Source organism: Phoenix dactylifera, chromosome 1, assembly GCF_051530095.1.
Source record: "Phoenix dactylifera cultivar Ajwa chromosome 1, Ajwa_hap1_PhDact_Kaust_v1.1, whole genome shotgun sequence".
NCBI lineage: Eukaryota > Viridiplantae > Streptophyta > Magnoliopsida > Arecales > Arecaceae > Phoenix > Phoenix dactylifera.
Window position 1 is genome coordinate 45351036 of NC_143190.1, and position 22333 is coordinate 45373368.

At 43.9% G+C, this 22333-nt stretch overlaps 4 protein-coding genes across 5 annotated transcripts; 2 read left to right on the forward strand and 2 right to left on the reverse strand.

Moving 5' to 3' along the window:
* Positions 1–2: 2 nt before the first annotated feature.
* On the reverse strand, positions 3–1986 carry LOC149768693 (uncharacterized). Its single transcript, XM_089925284.1, has 2 exons — positions 1144–1986; positions 3–35 (listed from the first exon to the last, which is right to left on the reverse strand). The coding sequence occupies exons 1-2, from the start codon at positions 1984–1986 to the stop codon at positions 3–5; spliced, it is 876 nt and encodes a 291-aa protein (XP_089781410.1).
* A 3926-nt stretch (positions 1987–5912) lies between these two features.
* On the reverse strand, positions 5913–6734 carry LOC149768694 (uncharacterized). Its single transcript, XM_089925321.1, has one exon. The coding sequence runs from the start codon at positions 6732–6734 to the stop codon at positions 5913–5915; it is 822 nt and encodes a 273-aa protein (XP_089781447.1).
* A 1727-nt stretch (positions 6735–8461) lies between these two features.
* On the forward strand, positions 8462–11452 carry LOC103708159 (BNR/Asp-box repeat family protein). Its single transcript, XM_008792957.6, has 9 exons — positions 8462–8853; positions 8947–9097; positions 9201–9287; positions 9386–9513; positions 9593–9689; positions 9784–9861; positions 9935–10160; positions 10252–10475; positions 11114–11452. Exons 1-9 carry the CDS (start codon positions 8630–8632, stop codon positions 11186–11188), a joined length of 1290 nt encoding a protein of 429 aa, XP_008791179.4. The 5' UTR covers positions 8462–8629; the 3' UTR covers positions 11189–11452.
* LOC103708160 (AP-1 complex subunit mu-2) lies at positions 11114–21650 on the forward strand. 2 transcript variants are annotated; one of them, XM_008792958.6, is made up of 11 exons: positions 11114–13443; positions 13762–13908; positions 14064–14126; positions 14256–14432; positions 14521–14624; positions 20132–20239; positions 20335–20431; positions 20562–20659; positions 20740–20881; positions 20989–21111; positions 21193–21650. In XM_008792958.6, the coding sequence occupies exons 1-11, from the start codon at positions 13315–13317 to the stop codon at positions 21289–21291; spliced, it is 1287 nt and encodes a 428-aa protein (XP_008791180.2). In that variant the 5' UTR covers positions 11114–13314; the 3' UTR covers positions 21292–21650. The 2 variants fall into 2 exon arrangements, with proteins under 2 accessions (XP_008791180.2, XP_088559362.1); XM_088703236.2 differs by having other exon boundaries at positions 12934–13443; positions 13693–13908.
* The last annotated feature ends 683 nt before the right edge of the window (positions 21651–22333 follow it).

Genomic DNA, 22333 nt, shown 5'->3' on the forward strand with positions numbered 1-22333 from the left:
GGCTAAAGGAATCCATGTTGGCTTTCAATTAGATCCTAAAACATCAGAAAAATCAGCGCTTAATACCACTCACCATTGAAAAAGACAGCTAGGCTCCCACTTTTACTTTGTATAGAAACTGTTTTAAGGAAGAAGAAAAAAAGATCAAAGCATCTGTCTTAGACAATCACAAAGATAAAATATATGAAATTTTTTTATCTTAAATTAATGGCACCGTGTTATGATGGCTACTTACATCAATATAAATATTTGATCCACAAATTATAGTGTACATGAATGGACAAAATGTGTGTGCACTGTCATGGATGGCACAATCTTACAACTTAATAGTAGTTTTTTTTTTTGGTGCTGAAACAGATGATTCATACAGTTTTAGTACGGATATATCCAATAAAGCCAGAAAACAACATATTTCTAGAGGGCTCTAGGCAACTCTCTCTCTTTCCAACCTTCAGGAGCACCCTTGGAGTGAGTAGCCACATACAAGACCACTCAGTCTGCGGCCCATTTTGAAGCGGCATTGTGAACCTTGATAGGCGAAAGCTGAGTGAGATTTCTGAGTGTAGCGTTGCTCAGCATCAGTAGCTCTTTTTTTTTTTTTTTTTGCTAAAGCGGGCGATTCATATATAGCGGGTACGAATACACCCTATAAAGTCAGAATACAAAATGTCCCGAAGAGCTCTGGGCATATCTCTCTCCCCAGCCCATAGGGTACCGCCCGAGTGGCATGCTACATACGATGCCACCCAGTCGGCCGCCCCATTAGCCTCCCGATACACATGCCTAGCCTGTAATATCACCCTCTCCCTCGCCAACATCCAGATGTCACGAAGTAAGGGATGGGCACCACCATGACTACTCGGATCCCTACGGATCCAGCTAACCACCGTAGCAGAGTCACCCTCGAGCAGGATCAGGCTCGCGTGGAGCACCCGCCGCGCGTAGGACAGACCCATCCAGGCCGCGCATAGCTCTGCCCCTGGAACTGAAGTATCAAAAATCTGACAGCCCCCTGCTGCCATCGCATCAGCCCGGGCCCCTGACAGTAAATCCGGCCCCTCCCCTCCTGCCACCGTCCAAGACAAAGCCATCAAAATTGACCTTGAGGAAACTCGGATGTGGGGGCTCCCAGGTAAAAAATACCCTATGCGGAGCTGCCGAAGCAATGTGGGAGCCCCAGGTGTCCCGAGCTATCAAAGGTCTGTGAGCAGACTCTACATGGATCATCTCATCAGCTTGGGCACAAGCCCGCTCCATCACAAAATGCTGGGAAAGCCTCCGCTCCCCAAACACCCGGGCGTTCCTGGCCAGCCATATCTGATATGCTGTACAAGACGCCCTAATGGCTGATCTCCTCATCTGGGGATCACCAGCCCAATGCCGAACTACCTCCAGGAAAATAACCCTCCCACTCCAGGCGTCCCCCTGGATCTCAGTCAAACTCCAGACGCCTCTCGCCCTCGCGCAGTGGAAGAGTACATGATCCACTGACTCGGCCACCCCGCAATCCAGACATAAGGGGGACAGGTTCATACCTCGTCTGCTCAAAACTAAGCATGTCGGCAACCGCTCCCAAGCCACCTTCCAGAGGAAGAGGGCCACCCTCTGGTGTAGTCCGAACCTCCACACCCAACCACAGTCTAGGCCCGACTGTAACCCCAGCTGAAGAACCCGGGAAACCTCGCTGATCCTAGCAGTAGCTCGACAGGTAGTGCTCCAAACTCTGACATCTAGACCTGTAGAACCCGGAAGGAGGATCGCCCGTACCCGCTCCGCAAGATGCTCCCCAAATAACTGTCCCAGCCTATCACCATCCCACTCTGCCTCCCCTGGCCTGAACAAGTCAGAGACCCGTAGTCCTGCCCCTGCCTCCACACTGATCGCTGTCGGCCATAGTCTCAGTGGAAGTGCATCCACCCAAGGGTCCTCCAACACATCGATGCTCCGTCCGTCACCGATCAGCCACCTCGAATGCGCTAGAGCCATAGGCACATACCTCCCGATCTCTCGCCACATGAAAGATCTCCTCCGAGGAGCTATCACCAGCCCCTCGGGTTCCGCTCGGCCATACCTGGCAGTCATAACCTGGCTCCAGTGACCATGCGGCTCCAAAACAAACTGTACCGCCCTCCGTGCCAAAAGAGCCTCGCGCCGCACTGACAGTGATTGCACCCCCAGCCCACCCTCACTCAGTGGCTGACACACTCTCTCCCAGGCAAGCAGGTGTATCCCATGCCCCCCCATAGGAGCCCCAAAGAAAGCTCCGCATAAGCCGCTCTATCCTCTCCAACACGGACTTCGGCACCGCTGTGTGAGCCATCAGATAAATAGGCATGGAGCACAGAACTGACCTGATCAATATCAATCTCCCCATCATAGACAGTGACGATGCTCTCCACCCCTCTAGTCTGCTCCGCACCCTCTCCAATAAGGTAGCGCACTCTGCCACCCGTAGTCTCCTCCCTGTGATGGGGACCCCTAGGTAAACCAGGGTCCCCAACTGCTCCTGCATCCCCAACATCATCCTGATCTCCCGTCGCACCCTCCCCTCAGTACTGGGACTGAATAGGATAGCGGACTTTTGTAGATTGACCCTCTGCCCGGACATGGCACAATACTCTGTCAGCACTCCCTGAAGGGCTCTGGCATCCCTCGCCCCCGCTCTAGCAATTAAGAGGCAGTCGTCTGCAAATAACAAATGAGAAATAGGTCGGGCACCCGGGGCTGGACAATAAGGCACCAGCTCCCGGTTCCCACAAGCAGCATGCAAGGAGCGGGAAAGCACATCAGAACAAATGATAAATAAGAACGGGGACAGAGGACATCCCTGGCGAAGTCCCATAGTAGCACGGAAGAATGGCGATGGCGTGCCATTGATCAAAATGGAGAAGCTCGGCCCCTGCACACAACCTAGGATCCAGTCAATCCAAGTCTGGTGGAACCCAAAGCTCTGTAATGCCCGTCGTAGAAAGTCCCACCGGATCTGATCATAGGCTCGCTCCATATCTATTTTAACTGCCATCAAACTTCGACTCCTTGAGGCTCGCTGCAGATCACCCATCATCTCCTGAGCAAGCAAAATGTTGTCCGAGATACTCCTCCCTCCCACAAAGGCTCCCTGCTTCTGACTGATGATCCTAGGCATCAAATGCTTCATTCTCCCCACCATGATTCTCGCCACCACCTTGTACAGGGTAGTGCACAAACTAATAGGTCTGTAGTGACTCGGCTCCGAGGCGTCCAGACGCTTCGGTATCAATGTAATGAAAGTTGCCTTCCAATCATCTGTCATCCTCGCTCGACCGAAAAACAGCTGTACTGCCTCCACCACTGTCCTCCTAACAACGCACCAATATCTGCGATAGAAGAAGGGTGGAAATCCATCAGGCCCGGGGGCCTTATCCTCTGCAAGACTCCAAACCGCCTCCTGCACCTCCATATCTGACACTGGCCGCACCAAAGCTGTATTCTCCGCCTCTCCTACTATGGTCTCTGGCCGGGGGAGCAAACCCATCTCATATACACCACCATCATCCGTCCACCTGGATCTGAAGAACTCAAACAGAGCATGTCTAACTGCCGAATCCTCCTCCACTCGGTGGCCCTCCCCGACCCTCAAGGATCGGATCGTATTCCTCTGCCTTCTGATTACTGTCGATCGGTGGAAAAATGTAGTATTCCGGTTGCCATCCTTGACCCACTGGATCCTGGACTTTTGTCTCCAAAAAATCTCCTGCTGGTGCAACAAAGAATGGTGGGAGGCTAGTGATCGCCGCAGATCTACCATATCGGCCTCCGTGAGCTCCTCTCCTCGATCCTCCCGCCCCTGGGCGTCCAGTATCACTGCCTCCACCTCCTCTAACCTCCGAAAAATATTGCCGACGACCTCTCGGTTCCATCGACGAAGGCGCCATTTGGTGAGCTCCAACTTCCGTGACACCCTCTGCATAGCATCTCCCCGAACTGACACACTCCACGCCTCCCTGACTACATCCCAAGACTGGGGATAGGACAACCACAGCTTCTCAAAGCGAAAGGGGCTGTGGTGGACAGATCCCGAAACTGTAGCTATCAAAAGAGGGCAGTGATCAGAAGCAATCCGAGCTAGATGACTGACCTGGTAGGCTGGGAATCGCTGGATCCAGTCTGCTGATGCAATGGCTCTATCAATCCGCTCCCACACTCTAGCTTGCCCAAGTTGATTGTTGCACCAAGTGAAACGGGGTCCAGAAAAACCGAGGTCCACCAGCCCATTTCTCCCCAAGAACTCCCAAAACTCCCTCCTATCCACCGAGTGAGAATAGGCTCTGCCTCCTCTTTTCTCATCAGGGCTTAAGATGCAGTTAAAATCACCTACCACCATAGTCGGTACTCCCTGGGTCAGCAAACTAGTCAGCTCCCCCCAAAGTATCCTTCTTGCCCGGTAGTCGGTACTAGCATAAACCCCACATAACACCCACGGGGGTTCATTTGGTTCTGAGATGACCATCACCACCTGCTGAGAGCAATTGCAAAAAACATCCACAGAAGCCATACCTCGCTTCCACAACAACAGGATACCTCCCGATAAACCCCGAGACTCCACTGCAAAAGATTCCCAATCACCTCCCAACCGTCGCTGCACACGACGTAATCCATCTCCGGACACCCGTGTTTCACAAAGAAAGCAAATTTCAGGATTATGAAGCTGAACTAACCTCTTGAACGAGGAGGAAAAGGATGGTTTGGCCGCCCCCCTATAATTCCATGCTAGCACCTTCATTTAAAATTTTCAGATGAGGTTGTGCCCACTCTCCCCGGGCTATTCACTCCTAGTGCCAGATTGATTTCCCCTACTACTGGCGCAATATCACTTCCTTGGATTGAAGCTCTCAACAAATCAACCACCCTCCCATGTTCTAGAATTGGAGATCCCTGTTTTGAGCCCCCTGCCACACCCCTCCTCACCACTTCACCGACTGTCTGGGGGGAGAAAGACGCCGAAGAAGACATGCCCAGCTCCTCCACCGCACCACTCCGCCCAGCTGTTCAAGCTACAGGGGCAGCCGGAGCCGGTGGCCTGCCCGTCGACGCACCATCAGAGTGCCTCGGGATGCCCACCGTCACTATCGAGTCTCCATCCGGTCTCCTTCCCACGGCCGAATTCTGCCCTTCTCCTGCGATCACAGGCACTAGGGCCCTCACCGTCCCACTAGGCCGCATCTCCCGGCTCGCCAAGGCACCACCACCATCCAGGGAGGAGGTAGCAAGCGACACCTGGGCACCAACTCTAGAGTCAGCCGCTGCCGCCACCGCCGACGGGTCCGTTCCGCTCGCCAGGGCACCATCGTCCGCCGGTGAAGACTCCAAACCACCGCCACCTGCATCACCGGCTGATCTCTGTCGAGTAGGGGGCCTCGCCGGCGGTAGGGAGGCGCTTCGGAAGTGCCTCCTCCCTTCCTCCCGCCGGCGTCTCTCCAAGCCATCGAAGGAGGAGGAGATGATGCTCTGGCCAGGTTCTGGGCCGGCCCACGCCCGATTTTCCCCGCCCCCAGCAGCAGGCTTGATTTAGCTGGGCTCCTGGCCCGCTTCATCGGGCTAAGGCCCTGGCCCCGAACCGGCTCAAGGGCCACTTGGTGGACCGGCCTTCCCAGGCCTAGGTTCTGGCCCAACGGCCCGGTTGACTCGGCCACCATGCCGATTTGGATGGGTTCACCGCTCACGGCCACCGAGTCACCGGCCGCCCCCTTCCCCGGCGATCTCCGCCTAGCCAGCTTAGTTGGCTTCTGCCATCCTTCGGTATCCAACGGCGACTCAGGAGAACTCGGCACCACACGGGGAGAACTCGGCCCAGACTCAGAACCCGGGTGAGTCCGTGATGCCTCGCCCTTTGACTCGGTCATCTTCTTCACCGGCTTAACCGTCCTTGGCTGTCAGATTCTGGTAGTCGGCAACCACGGCCCAAAAGGGGGTCGGCTCACCGTCTCAACCCCCTCCATCGACTCCGGTGGCGAGGCATGCTGAGCACTGCGGTCGCCCGGAGCTCTCGATACGCCCGGAGCTCCCGATACCACCGGATCTGGCTGATAGGGGCAGACGTCCACTCCATGACCAAGGCGAGCACATTGGTAGCAGAAGGCCGGTAGATTTTCGTAGCTGAACGTCTGCCAGTGCACATCAGTGCCTAACCGGACGAATGTCCCCGGTCGAATCGGCTCCCTCGCATCCAGCTCCACCTTGACTCGTGCGTACCCTAGCCTCCGGCCAAGATCCGTGGACTTGTCCAAGGTCGGGGGGTGGCCGACCTTTGCTGCAATGCTCAGGATCAAGCTTCGGGTCCCATACTCCATTGGCAGATTGGGAAGCCTGAGCCAGACCACAAGCCGACTGAGCTGCTGTTCTCCCGGAACAAAGTTCGGTCGCCACCATTCCAAAACCAGTAACTGGCCAGCCACCAGCCACGGTCCAGCCTCCATGACGGCTTCCCTTTCACTCTCCTTCCGGAAGCGGAAGGCAAAGGTTTCGTTCGACATTAGGAAAGCCTCAACGTCGTAATCAAGCCTCCCGACCCTCCGCAGCTCCCGGCGAATCCACTCCATTGGCACCCGGTGGCCCGCACTGCGCACGATCACCGCAGTGTCCCTCCACGCCGATCTAGCCAGCTCCCCCTCCTCCGACGGGATCTCCACCACATCTATGAAGCGTTGCTTCAGCGTCTCCAGTTCCACCTCTGAGATCCGATCCTGGGTCCACATCGGCGGCCTCGCCGTTCCTTTCGCCACCGCCGCCCACGTCCGGCCATTGCCAGCCACCTTCGGTTGAGGCCGCGCCGGTAAGTCACCCTGACTTGTAGCCTCCGTCGCCCCCCCCCCCCCCCCCCCCCCGGTGCAACCGATCCCATTGACGCCATCCGTGGAGCCCAGCTCAGGTTCTGGTTGCACAGAGATTGACGAGCGACCCCACTCCCACACCACCCTAGGCCCCCCCAGGTGTTCGGAGAAAGTCCCCACACTACCGCACGAAAAAAATCGCACCTGGGTGCGCATCCCAAGTCACTCACTCTCTCTCCTCACTCTCTCTCTCCCCTTCGTGACTCCCTCTGCTCTCACCAGACTCGATCGGCAATCTTGGTTCCCCATAAGTAGCTCTTCCCCCTTGATGTTTGTTAGTAGAAAGATACGCATTAGATTTTAACCAAAAATAGAAACGTAAGAACTAGTTGTTAATTCTGGCTGACTGATGCTTCTTACTGTCCCAGATGGATGGTCCAGGTTTCATTAACATCTGCAAGCTTTTAGTTCCCTACATTCTTCCATTTTTTCTTCATGAATACATAATCAACCTAGATCAACATCTGGAACTCTTAATAGCATTCTCATCCGGCAAGTTCTATAATCAACTTTTTTTTTAAAAAAATTCCAATTTAACATGAATCATCTCTTAAAGCTGCCGGTTTTTTTTACCATTCATTATAACTCTATGAGATCTACGACAATTAACGAGCAGAGCCACTTTTAGCAATCCGTTATCACTTTTCGAGAAACACTAGACTTTTTTTTTTGTCTTCTGCACCAGTACGATAGAAATGCGAAAAATAGAAACTAAATAGAAAGGTCCAGACAGGTCATGAAAAGCAATGGTTTGTCATAACATTAAGCAGAAATAATTTTTTTTTTTTTTGAGTATCCACCTTCCTGGTGACTCCTTGGTAGCGGATTTGAGTAATAAGGAAGATTTTCGAAGCAAATCTGAATCAAAGCAGGAGTTCCAAAAATAATAAAATTTTCAACATATTATAAGAGAAAAGAAGGCTGGAGCGGCAATGAAACGCCCTCACATAAACTTGTAATTTTATTAGGAGTCAATAATTTCAAAAGTTTGGAGCGGCCTAATTGAAGAAAAAAGCAAAAGAATAGGTGTGGCAACCTAAACTATTTCCATCTCGGAAATTTATCTGCTATCCAACTAAAACTAAATGCAAACAAATAAGCAAAATACAATAATTCGTACTCGTAATATATTTATATTATTTTTTTTTTGCATGAATACCCTTCTAAATATCAAATTTTGTATGAATATTATTTCAAAATTGATATTTGTATATATACTCTCGTAAAATATTTGTTTTGCTATTTTATTTTTTTTATCTTTATTTTTGCATTTGTACTGCTAAAAACTTAACGATTACAAATTAAAATAATTAAAATATTTTTAATGGGTAGATAAATATAGATTTTATTAATAATGTTAGAAGAATCGTTGGGTACAGAAATAAATATAAATTTTAAAAAAATATATATATAAATTTAAATTTTTAGGAAGGCATTCATGAAATATTTTTTTATATTAAAATAAAAATTTATCACAACCATCCATTTTCCTTCTGACCTTAGTCTCATGCCGCGGTTCGCTGTAGCGCAACACGTGACGGGCGGGCCCGGCGGCGCAAACAATTAGTAATAATACTTCGGTCCCCTGCGGTGTAGACTATAATAAGTAAACCCTGCAAGCGCAGCTGCCGCCGCCCGTCACCAGCACCGCTAATTTTTTTTTTCCCACCGCTAGATCTCACCTAATTTAACTTTGCAAGATCAAGATATGATATTGGCTTCTCTTTAGGTCGATAGTAGCACTCGATAGTGAGCGATCGATGTCCGTCGCCGCCCACTCCAACGGACGCAAGCAGGTGGGGAGGGTGGCGGTGGCGGCGTTGGGCATCGCAGGGCTGCTGTCCCTCTTCCTCTCCGCCTCATCCGGCCTGCAGCAGAGGCTGCTGCGCTGCCCCAAGGCCTGCTTCTTCTTCTCTGCGGCCTCCTCTTCCATCCCGACCGCCACCACCGCCGAGGACCCTCAACCTCGTCTCCTATTTCACAGGTACAGCGGAAATGAAATGCCCCCATGTAGTATCTGCTTGTTTCTGCTCGATAAATTGTCTCTGATAAACTGAGGTGGGCTGGGCGTCGACAGCCAAAGAAGAGGGGGACGGCGGATGGGGGAGAACATCGTCGATAACGACACCACCACGACCTCCTCCCGTTGGAAGATAGTGAAGGAGGAGTTCACCTTCCCCGCCGGCACCGCCCCTTTCAATAGTTGCCATGCTTCCACCATAGTCCAGGTTCCTCTCTCTCTCTCTCTCTCTCTCTCTCTCTCCTTTCTCTAGATGTGTGTGTCTGATTTGGTAATTGATCTGTTGGGGATTCTAATCTCTTCTTTGATAGGTCGGCAAGGATAATTTCTTGGCGGCCTACTTTGGGGGCACACGGGAAGGGGCTCCAGATGTCAAGATTTGGCTGCAGAGATACACTGTGAGTGATCCTCTCCACCATTTTTGTTGTCCCTCTTTCTTGCTGCTTGAGATCTCGCATGCTGCTCGTACTGAAGGAGATTAATTTCTACCGTGCAGGATGGATTCTGGCATCCTCCATCAGTTGTGGATGAAGAATCCGAGGTGCCCATGTGGAACCCTGTTCTGTTTCGGCTTCCCTCCAGCGAGCTGCTTCTCTTCTACAAAGTTGGCCAGGACGTTCAAAAGTAAGTATACCGCCATTGGATGCTTGTTTGGTGTGAAATAAGCAAACAAACACGTAAAACTCTTGCTGTCCAACCTTAGATGGAGTGGTTGCATGAAGCGCTCGCTCGATAGCGGCATTACTTGGTCGGACAGAGAACAGCTTCCACCTGGAATTCTTGGCCCGATCAAGAACAAGGCACGTCTACGTCTTATCGCTTCTCATATTTCAGAACAAAATACCACTGGATAAAGGAGCATTTCGTTTGCTGACGGCCAACTTTTGCATGCAGCCTCTCTTGCTGGACGGCGGCCGCCTGCTCTGTGGATCCTCTGTGGAAAGTTGGAACTCTTGGGGAGCTTGGTTGGAGGTGAACTCCCATATCAATGTCCTCTTAGATCTTGTCATTCTGCAGTGTGATTCTGACCTTGAAGTATGTTCAGGTTACGAAGGATGGTGGCCGGTCATGGAAGAAATATGGGCCTATCTACATTGAAGATGAAACCCTCGGTGTGATTCAGCCTGTCCCATACAAGACTGCCAAGGGGACACTGCGCATGCTGCTGCGGTCGTTTGAAACCGTAGGCTGGATTTGTATGTCCGAATCAGTTGATGGGGGCTTGACATGGAGCTATGCAACACCTACACAACTTCCTAATCCAAATTCAGGTCCATCTCTGAACTCTGCTTTGTTCTTCTCGGCCAGCATCATGTTCTCTAGGTTGGCTTGCATTGCATGATGGTTGTGATCGTAATGTAGGCATTGATGGAGTTAAGCTGAAGGATGGGCGGCTCTTACTAGTATATAATACCATTTCAAGAGGGGTGCTGAAGGTTGCCTCCTCCATTAATGATGGTGATACCTGGGATGAAATAATGACACTGGAGGAGAATGCGGAAATGGAATTTTCATATCCAGCAGTGATCCAGAGCACAGATGGCCTCATACATGTCACTTACACCTACAATAGGAAACAGATCAAGGTATCTCGTTTTGGAACCAACATTATTCTGTATCTTTGTCTAGATTTACTTTCATATTTGTTGGAGTATTTCAAAATTCCAAGCCTACATTTCTTTTCTCTTATGTACTTTCTTTTAGTCCCACATTGGAAAGAGATTAAACGCAAATAGTCTTTATATAGTCTTCAACCTTTTTAACTTGGTGAAGCAAAAAAAAAGTAAGTAGCCACGCGCGCACGAGCCCAAAGGAGGCCCAAGGCAATATTGGCATATCCGATTCGGAAACGGGTTAAGTGGGTGCTCTGCGCGGGGAGTTGGAATTGAGCTTGGCTTGTTTTTGCTGTTTGATTTAAATTTTATATAGTTTGTTTTGTTTTTGTCTCTTGGTAAACATCGTGTCCTTTAAAAAAATGCCTCTTCCTTCTCTTTTTAAACCCGCTGTTCACTAGTCACTGCATCTGCGAGTGTATGGTTGGAGTGACCCGGTTGTTGTATCCTGAAGGATAGGCCGCCATTACCTACTACACTGAGATTTATTCTCCAAGGGATGCGATCTATTCTTAAGGACAGCGACAACACGCCTCAATCGATAAGTTTTCTTACCATCTATTCTTTTCATAACAATGTTGACATAAAACCTCTTCTGAATTGGTTTGCAGCATGTCATCCTCCAGCCCAGATATCATGATTGTTCACGGCTACAATCTGAATGCATCTCTCCGTCCGATTCTTGACATTTTCTGAAGAATTAACCACTGACTCGGTCCCAGATTTCAACCAGCATGATATGCTACTAGAACTCAAAATAAATCATCAGATGGGGAGAAAAGGGGTACAGACGAGGCCATACACCATGGACAGCAGAAATTTGTTTAAAATGGAACTGAAGACGCAAGCAAGCGACACATGGTATTGCATGGTAGGGGCTTTGTGCTGTACAATGAACAAAAGTAATGTATTTTGTGAAGACAACCAATTTAAGTCATCTTGGGTTCTCATTCTCAGTTGTTTCTACTCTTCAATTTCTAAAAGAGAAGCATCCTTATGTATCAATAGCTGCTGCAGCATGAAGATGTAATTCTTCAAAAAATTATGAAGCTATTAAGCAGGTACAATATGTTAACTATTCTAAGCTGCAGTTTGTGAAGGGCAAAGAGACAAATGGTGCACCTTGTAATATGTCCTCTCCTGCTGGCCTTGGGATAAATTGTGGCAGGGCTTGTCACTGCAAAAATCCACCCTCCTTGTGGATAGCTATAGTGTTCCTGTCACAGGACCTGGTGAAATGGACAAATGAAAAGCATATACTTTTTTTAATGTTATCCTGGAAGAATACCGAATATTTTGCTGAAAAACATTGTCACATCCTCCTGCAAGCACTTTTATCTTTGTGCAAGCCTAGCCATGGCTGCATCTGTAACACTAGCACCTGTTTAATTTTTATTTTTTTGTTCAAGATATCAACTATTGTTTCATGTTTTGTTTTGTGACTTGCACAAACTCAATTACAGAATCCAAGTAACAGATTTGGTCCTTACAGTCCGATCTGCCGGTGGATCCAGCTTCATCGTTACTCTTTTGATTTTTTTTTTTTTTTTTTGGAGGGGGAAATAAAGCCAAGTGTGCTCAAATAGAAGTGTATCCATATTCCAAGTCTTCCAAGATAATGTCACAATGAATAAATAGAACAAAATTACACTATCAGATGACAGAAACACTACATCAGCAACAAGAAGATTTCATTATGTAAAAGAGAAAATTGATTCTATTTCAGCAATATGTCCCAAGACGCAACCATACCTAGCCATTAATGGTTTATAGGGTATTTTTTTTATTTTCTAACGAAATATATAAAAATATTGACTAAATTTTTGAAACTAATCACAGGAAAGAGCATAAGTGAAAGTAGAAGTGGAAGGTATCTAGATAGAGTATGCGACTTCCGTTTCATTATATGTACATAAACAATTTCTTACCATGTGCAACTTATAAATTTGTTGCCAAACATAATAGATTGGTTTATTATAGGGCTGCCAAAAATAACAATTGCCAAATCCGTAATTGTGGCCCAATGAACTTTTTGTTGGTGCATTTCATAGCATTTTTCATGCAATAACCCTAGAGAATTGCAGACAGATGAAGTACTGTACCCTTCCTTTTCTTAAAACAGAAAAAGAAAAGAAAAACAAAACAATTATTTATAGATTAAAGAACAGGTTTATGATTTCTTTGGCATCATTGTTATTTTTGTGCTGTTACTCCTCTACAAATTATTTGTTGTGCCCGAGCACAACTTGATTTCAATCTCGGATTGTTTATTTTTGGTGAATTAATCTCAGCTTGCTTGTCAACTGAGGAAGCACGAAGGAGCTTGACATCGTGTTGAGCCTTGGTTTCACGTATTTGCCATCATGACGTGGCATCCTTTGATTGGACCGTCCAGATCATAAGTCACCGCGTGCTCCGGTAGATCTCACCAGCTTTGCGATGTTCCATTTGGCGCACCAAGGCCGCGGGGTGCATCGAGCTTCCCCTATTCACTTCTCGCCCCCCTTCGGAAGGGCGAAATCGGTAGGAAAAGGGCTTTCGGACATTCTATCACGCCTTTGATCGGAGCGAGCTCTTAACCTTAACCAAATCTCTCTCGTTCCCCTTCTCCCTAGAGAAGCTCCCTCCCTGCCTCCTTTCCTCCCTTCCTCCTCGATATTTGAAGTAGAAGCAGCCAAAAAGGTGGGCTGGGCGAAGAAGAAGAAGAAGAAGAAGAATTGTTTTGAGGTCTATGGTGGAGAGATCTATGGGCATGGCGAGTGAGGTCCAAGAAGCGAGATCGACCCGGATCTGATCCCCAGAACCCTAATTCATGGCGGGAGCCGTCTCGGCGCTGTTCCTCCTCGACATCAAGGGCCGGGTCCTCGTGTGGCGGGACTACCGCGGGGACGTCTCCGCCCTCCAGGCCGAGCGCTTCTTCACCAAGCTCATCGAGAAAGAGGTAATCTCATCTCAACTCTTCTCTCTCTCTCTCTCTTTCTGGATCCGATCCGATTCCCCGGTGGTGCTTTTACCTTTAAATCTAGATCCGCACTTTTCTTTTCTTTTTTTGTTTGCCTCGTTTTATTTATCGGGTTTTTTTTGTTTTAAAAAAATTCGCCCGTCTATCTGATGAATAGATTCAGATTGGTTTTGCTATTTTTTGGTTTGGTAATGAAATTATAAAATACTGGATTGGTTTCCTATTTAGTCTAGATGGAGTAAGAAATGAAGGGTTTTGAGAAGTAGGATGATTGGGGGTCGGTATTCGTGATGGCAGGGGGATCCAGAGTCCCACTCTCCGGTGGCGTTCGACAAGGGAGTGACGTACATGTTCATACAGCACAACAATGTGTTCCTAATGACAGCGGCGAGGCAGAACTGCAATGCCGCCAGCATTCTTCTGTTTCTGCATCGCGTCGTTGATGTGAGTAGCCTCTGTGATTATTCTGATGCATTAGCTGTTATTTTCTTGAAAATAGAGATGGATGGAAGTAGATGGGGTCTGTTTTGCTTTAAAGTACTCCAATGATTTGTGTGGTTGGAATCTTGGTTTTGAGAAAAGAAGCATTGATTGTGCAGGTTTTTAAACATTACTTCGAAGAGTTGGAGGAGGAATCATTAAGAGATAATTTTGTTGTTGTGGTAAGTAGGCAAATTTTGAATTTCTGGTGCTGGTATCGGACTTAAACCTTAATGTATGAAAATTGCTAAAGAGGGCAATACTTTTTTTAAAAAAAAATAATTCACTGATGCTTTGTATGACTGATGCAGTATGAGTTACTTGATGAAATGATGGACTTTGGGTACCCACAGTACACAGAAGCTAAAATTCTTAGTGAGTTTATAAAGACAGATGCATACAGGATGGAAGTTACACAGAGGCCTCCAATGGCTGTGACAAATGCAGTGTCTTGGCGTAGTGAAGGGATACGGTACAAGAAAAATGAAGTAGGTTGCTTCTTACCAGTTTTTGGGTATGGTGAATTGATGATTAGATGCATGTACATTGTAAAGACATGAATTCTTGTTCTCTCAGGTGTTCTTGGATGTGGTAGAAAGTGTAAATATTCTTGTCAACAGCAATGGACAAATTATCCGCTCAGATGTAGTTGGGGCGTTGAAAATGAGAACATACTTGAGGTGCAATTCTTTTTTTTTTTTGCTTTCCCTCTTCCATATTAATCTACTCACTTACAGGCTCAGGAACTTGCTTTCCTAGTATTATTTTGAATTCTAAGTCTCTACCTTTTCATACCCCATGGTATCCTTCTAGGAATATAGTTGAAAATGCTTATTTATATCGCTGTTAATATCTAGCAGCATGGAACCAACATCCATATTCTTTTATGTTTAGCTCGATGAACTCTTAAAGGAATCGATATTATTTGTCATCAGAACCACTATTATATCCACAAGATATGAGCTGCAGGATTTTATTCTTTCTTTCTTTTTTAAGAAAAAGAGAAATAAGCTGTAGGAAGTTATGAATCTATGGTTTTGATAATCTGTCAATGAAGTATATAATCAAGCATTGAAGAAAAAGGATAAAAAGGGGAATAAAAAGCTAAGGATCTGTTAGAACAGGTGTTTATCAAGAATCATAAATGGACAATATAGAAATCTAGAAAATTGTAAAACCATGTAAAGCTATATGCTGATCGATGGCCATCAACTGTCTGAAGGATGCAGCATTATTTACATGGAGATATCCATCATCGTTTTCATCGTGTATTATCAAATGAAGAAAGAGAGATAGAGGCCTAACTTTGAAGAGGATCTAAAAATGACTCTCTACTTAGAGAAACTAACCTTTTTAGCAATGAATATCTTATTTTTTATGTTTGACAGTAACATATGAAAGAGAAACAAGATGTGTCCAGCATGAAGACGTAATTAAGCTAAGTTGGTTGTACTGAGAAAGCTTAGCTCCATCATGTAAAGCAACTATAACCAAGGAATTAGAGGCCATTAAGAGATTTTAGCTTTATCATTGCCAGAAGTAGGTCCAAGTTGTTTTGTGGTATATTTGTTGTCTTTTGCTGATGTCATGTTCTTATTTGTCATTAAAGCACGTGGCAAAGTTCTAAGTGCTCCTACATGTTTAAGTTTTCAAATATCATTTTAAGGTCTCTTTCATGAATTATGCTATCCAATGAAGCATATCATTTATTGGAAGGATCCAAAGAGGAAAAAAGGTTACATCACGTGAAATTTGGTGTGACTATCTAGCATGGGTGCATGTTTAAGTGCGAGATCCTCTAATTCTTGAGAATATCTTGCAAATTCATTCCCTACTGTCATCCCTGCACTCGTCTGATTGTTGGTTGCAAGTTCTTTGTGGTGTGAGACATAATTAATTTTGTGGCAAAATATTCGTTTTGATTTTTAGGATGTGACTTTCAAGCAAAGTTCAGGAATGCCATGAAAGCATAAAAATAATAAAGTTTCTGCCGTTGACAATTCAAAAATTATGTATGTAATGTAAACGACATCTGAAAAAGCTTCAAAAGAAAAATTGAAGTATCTTACTTTAATTTCTATGATTTATGATTATTAACCAAAAACCCTAAAGTTTGGGGTTTACAAGTTCTACTGTTCCTTTTAAGTACCTGGAACCACCATATGAGATATATTAGAAGTGTACTGAAAAGGAAATGCATATCTGTCATCGGACCCTTATTTCATCTGATTGTGGACATGATCTACTTAGGGTTTACCTGGGGTATTTATTAATATTTAGTTGTGTTAAATTTCTTGCAGTTTTCATTTGATGTTCAGGATGGTTTCAGCTAATCTTTAGATTCTCCTTTCTTTATCTATGTTGTAGTTGTATTTGGATTACTTCTTCAGATCTGAAAATGAAACAAATCTGTAGATAAAACTAATTCGTTGTTTTCATTCCATGTTTTTCTCCTTAGTTTTTTTCCCCATACGCAATGGCCTCATTTCACTTCTTCCCCAAATCTAATTGGAAAGAAAATCCATCATGAGATCTAATAGCCATGTAGTTACTTACCAAGTGGTGTTGAAACAAGTTTCTTAAATATGGCGTGGCTCAGATCTGGAAATGAGTCTTCTTTTACCTCTTCTTCTCTTCCACCCCTGCTTCTGATTTCTTTATTTCCCTTCTTTAACATCAGTTTTGATTTGGAAAAAGAATCTACTAGATTCAATTGCCACAACTCTCATCCTTCTTAAGCAATCAACGGAACAGAATGTATTTTGTATAATCTCCAAAAAGAACATAACAGCCAATTCTATTTGAAGTTGCTACTCGATTTGTAGTTACAGTTTCTTACTTCAGTCCCTGCCCCAACTATATAATTAATTGCAGCTTCAACAAATATTAGGTGATGCTTTTTCGTATGTCTTACAAAAGCCTCCTGAAAACCATATCAAATTTCCTTTTTTATAAATTTCTTTTATTCTTTAAATGTGATCATCACATCACTACATTTTCTACTTGTAGAAATTCATTCATAAACTTCAAGGCCTGTATGTTACAACCTATTCCACTCATCTATCTTTCTCAAAGTATTTTTGAGTGCATCTATCTTCTGCACTCGATATTGTAGTCACTTCAAAATGTGTGTGAAATGATATGTGAACTGTTGAGAGAAAATGAGTGGCAAAGAATGCCTTTAGGCACAAGAACTAGAAGCAATAATGAAAAGCATGCAAATATTTATGAAGTTTAAGCTTTATCCCTACCTTCTCCTAGGCATTAATATAAGGTGTAAGATCTGGAATTTCTTTCAGATTTGTAGACAATTTCTAACAGATCGAATTCTTAATCAGTTAAAGGAGAAATCACAGCCAATGGTGTTTGAAGAGAAAGAGTAGATTTATATTTTCTATCTGAACCATACAGGCCTCTTTGTTAAACCCTAAACAAGCCCCTAGTATTTTCCTAAGAGGGTTGAGTTCGTCTCCAGAACTATCTAGAAGAAAGAAAAGAAGTAACAAAGTCCTCTTTTATGAGACAGAGGGGAAAGGAGAGAATATGACTGCTAATTCTGGCTATAGAAGTTTGTTAACCCCCTCTTTGCTCGTAGATCATGAGCATCGTACAGGGGCCTTACATTTTAACCATCCTGCTAGTCTGTATAACAGCTGTATTGATGTGCATCCAACTGTTACATATCAGTACATATGTTTCATATTGAGCTCTTGCTATACCATTTTTGAAAAACTTTGTTTATATTTAAGCGACTTGAAACTCTTCCCCTATTAATTTACCATTTTAACTTTAAAGGATTTGAAGGACCGAACAACAGTTTGGACAAATGCTATTAAAATTTCTACTCCACATTTGAACGAAGGTTAGAAATTGTAGTTACCCAAGGTATGGTTATTAACATTACTACCAGTATGTGAGTTGCTCACTGATTGTTACCCTTTGGACCAAGGATTTAGGTCCTGATATGTCTCAGCATGTCCTATTGGGACTGTCCCATTTTGATGAGAGAGCAGTACATAGAATGCACCCGGAACATCGATTCTCTCATGGACTAAGATGTCTGAACCATCACGGTTGGCATTGGTCAGGACGGACCATAACTGTTGTGTCCAAACTCCAAACACTTGGCAGTCTGTCTTGGAACACTTTTTGTCTCTTCATTCCTGCTGTTAATGGTTGTTTTGGTCTATCTCGATCCATCCGGATACCATACCAACCTGAGACCTAACCAGGTGTTAGCAGTATCGGGACTAACTTGCTTTGCTTTGTGTCATATTTACAATTAGGTTATTGGTGCATAAATATATATATTCATATCTCGATGTAGTTTACTCATAAATTTTTAAGCTTACTACTGTTTTACAATGTAAACATATTTCCATCAGTATGATATCAGCTGGGTTCAAAAAAAGAATATTTAAATGTCTTTCATGGGCCCTGCTGATGTCAGGTAAAGTAAGATGCATGCTGCATCAGCTATCCCATGGGACTTATCTCACAAAGTGGTCCACCATCCACTAAGCATTTTCCTTGTTTTTATCTCCCTTACTCTAGTGAAATACCATTTTGTCAAAGAAACTAAGCTAAATCAAAAAACAATTTGACCACAGTTACAATATTTCTGTTAATTGAAAAAGGTTAGAATACCCATGTCTGGTGAATTTAATGTCAGATACCAATGCCGATGCTAGTTGGTCCATTTTAAAATTAAATTGAGGCATTATTGTTATAGTTGGAAACCTAGCACTGAAGGTCAGTGCTGATGGCCTTCACATTGTCTCCAATTTCTTCTAAGCTGGATTCTACATGTAAATGAGTGAATTAAGCAAAAATTGGAACTGCCTTTTTGTTGATATTACATCTTGAATGAACTTAGGTGGCAATTTTGACTGGTAAGTGATTGACATGCTTGGCAATTAAAGTTTTCTAATTTACCTATAAACTACCATTTTTTTGGATACTATGGGCAATTATGGACATATTTCCATTTTATCAGTTTTTTCAATACGGAACTTTTACATTCTTCATCTTAAAAATATGAGGGTTCCATGTTACTGTGATGGGTTGAAGGATGAGAAATTATAAGTCTTCACAACTTGTTTATCTGGTGATTGAATTTTCACTGACATTTTTTTTTTCTTCCTGATAGAACCATCTCAGAAAAGATGAAATATAATTATGGGATTCTTCTCAGCATTTGCCAGTCTGTTTCTGATTGAGAGAGGGCTTCATTTTTTGGTTTTTATAGCTGTTTGCCTGCCTGGTAATCAGAAGCAGAAGTTCCAGAAGAAATTATCCAATTGAAAATGTGCATAAATAGATAAAGGAAAGAAGTAAAAAGAATAAAGCATAAAATATTGCTCATTTTTATTTGCCTATCAATTTCTGATTGAGTCACGACGTAGTTTTTTGGTTTTCATATCTGTTTTGCCTGCCTGGTAATAGGAACCAGAAGTTCAAGATGAAGCTATCAAATCGAGAAGATGCAAAATAAATAGATAAAGGAAAGAAATTCAAATAAACCATAAGGTATTTGGAAACGTAAGAAAAAATAACTGCACTAACTTTTTGAGTGTCTCAGATATTCACTGCACTGTGTAAACACTAAACCCTTAACCATAAATGTCACTGGTGCATGTCATGAGTTTCTCAAATTAATGTTTTCTGTGGCCAAATTGGTTTGATCTGGCTGTTACAAGTAGTTCTTTCTTAAATGTTCAAGCTGGTTCCAAGGGTCCAACAAATGGGTTGTGATCCAAACATTCTGGTGAAACTTCTACTGGAGATTTTTTGTACAAAAAAGACACACATGGTAGAAAACTAAAAATATATTAATGCTGTTGGCCGTGAAATTTTTGGACCAACTGAAAGTCAACAATCTAATAATTTAATTAAGAGACCCTGCTAACATCAATCAGGCTTTTGATTCAATAACATGATTTCACTCCTTAAGAAAAATTCACATCCGAGATGTAATGTCTTAAAATTGCTTAAGTTTGTCAACTTCTTTCCTTACTATATTTAGTTTAGAAATTTATGCTCATTCTTGTCAAAGCAAATGAGTGCATCAGCAATCTGATACTTCTCCCATGCTTTTTGGAGTATTTGCTAGTGTAGTCATCATTATACTTTCCAAACATCATATACATCAGATCTCATAATGACTACTCGTGCGTTGCCTATGCAGTGGAATGCCTGAGTGTAAGCTTGGGCTAAACGACAGGGTACTTTTGGAAGCTCAAGGTCGAGCAACAAAGGGGAAAGCCATAGATCTGGATGATATCAAGTTCCATCAGTAAGTGGATATGTGCTCTCTCCGTCTGTGTTGTAACTACCGGACTTACATATCCCACAAATTGCAATGAGTTTAATAATGTACTTTCTTTGAAGGTGTGTTCGTTTGGCTCGATTTGAGAACGACAGAACTATATCCTTCATACCACCTGATGGGTCTTTTGATCTGATGACATACAGACTGAGTACTCAGGTTTGCCTCTTGCTTTTCGCTTTCGTGGGACTTTTGTTTATGAAAGTTAGAGATTTTGTTATTGATCTTTCCCCCTCAAATTATCTTACATTTCCTTTTCTTGCAACACTTGTAACTGCTGGTCCTCTAGGTAAAACCTTTGATTTGGGTAGAAGCTCAAGTTGAGAGGCATTCACGAAGTCGTATAGAGATCATGGTGAAGGCAAGAAGTCAATTCAAGGAACGAAGGTGATCTTTTATTTTTGTAATCATCTGCGAAACCTCTCTGTCCCTAATGCTTAACATCTTCATTTCATTCCCATATACAGCACTGCGACAAATGTGGAAATTGAGCTGCCTGTACCTTCAGATGCTACCAATCCTAATGTGCGGACTTCCATGGGTTCTGCTGCATATGCTCCTGAAAATGATGCACTGGTCTGGAAAATAAAATCTTTTCCTGGTGGCAAGGTATGAGCTAAAACTCTTCAATAAAAATCATCTATTGCAATTTTGAAGGTTGAATCCAGTCTTTATGCTTTTTTTTTATTGAGTTGTTTCTAAAACCACTTGGTCAGGAGTATATGTTGAGGGCAGAATTTAGCCTTCCCAGTATTACTGCAGAAGAGGCCACTCCTGAGAAAAAAGCACCTATACGTGTGAAGTTTGAGATTCCATATTTTACTGTATCTGGAATACAGGTATGCTGATTATTGTAATTCTAAGTTTTAATAGAATTAGGCCTCTGTTATTATACTCAAATAATATTACAAACTTCATAGGTCCGGTACTTGAAGATCATTGAGAAGAGTGGATACCAGGCCCTTCCATGGGTTCGATACATCACAATGGCTGGCGAGTATGAACTGAGACTTATCTAGTTCACTGTTGAGTGCTTCTCTGTTGATTACCAGTATACACGGCTTGAGCATTTCAGAGTACACTTTTAGGAGCTTGCACGGACTTATCAATTCATCCTTAGCATGTGTATTAGAAAGCTCGACCAAATGGCATTTCTCATCTTCGTTATTTTGCGATACATAGACATTTTGTAAGGGCATGATGCTTATCCAAAGAGATATTTTTGTGCAATTTTTCAGATACTCCTGAGTTTGTTAAGTATTTGCGTGATGGGCCCTGTTATCTGATGTCTCTCATGAATTGATGACAGAACTTATGTTGGAATTTTATGTCTGATATTTCGTTGATTAATTAAAGTTATCCTCTGATATATTAAATATGAAGTAATCCATGCTCGACCTTGGTCGCATTTTGGCTGCTGTTATATGGTGATTTTTGCTAGACAATTTGTAGCTTTCTTTTCTCATTGGAGAAAAAAAAATCCCAATTGTTTTTTTTTCTTTTTCCTGTTCACTTTCTGAAATCTAAGACCGCATGGTTAGTGGATCTTTTGCCCCACTCTCCATGGTGCAACTCAGGCTATCTCCCCGTTTTAACATGATGGGGAGAAAGAAGACATCCGCACCTGCTAAAAGTATTTATCAAGTTACATAATAGTATTTGGCGCAAGCAGCGCTTATGGCATTTTGCTTCTTTTTTCGCTTTTTATGAGAGCACCGGTTATGATGGTTTTCGGTTTAAGGAATTGTATATCATACATCGCAGGAGGCTAGATGAAATTGGATGCTGCGTTTTCTTGGCCTTTGTGCATCCACTTCTCTTGGGACATGAACTATCTAACATTGAAAAATGCTGGACACAAAGTTGTAGCGGGTGGTTATGCATGCTGGATTCTGGATTCTGAAACTTTTGGCGTTTTATATAGTGGATAAGAGTAAATATACTCAATGGGATGAGGAATCATGGATGTGCTTAATAAGATGCAATATAATTTCAAATATAATGGTGCTTTATGAAATCCTGAAATTGATGGCTCCAACTTTTGTATGGGTTGAAAAAATG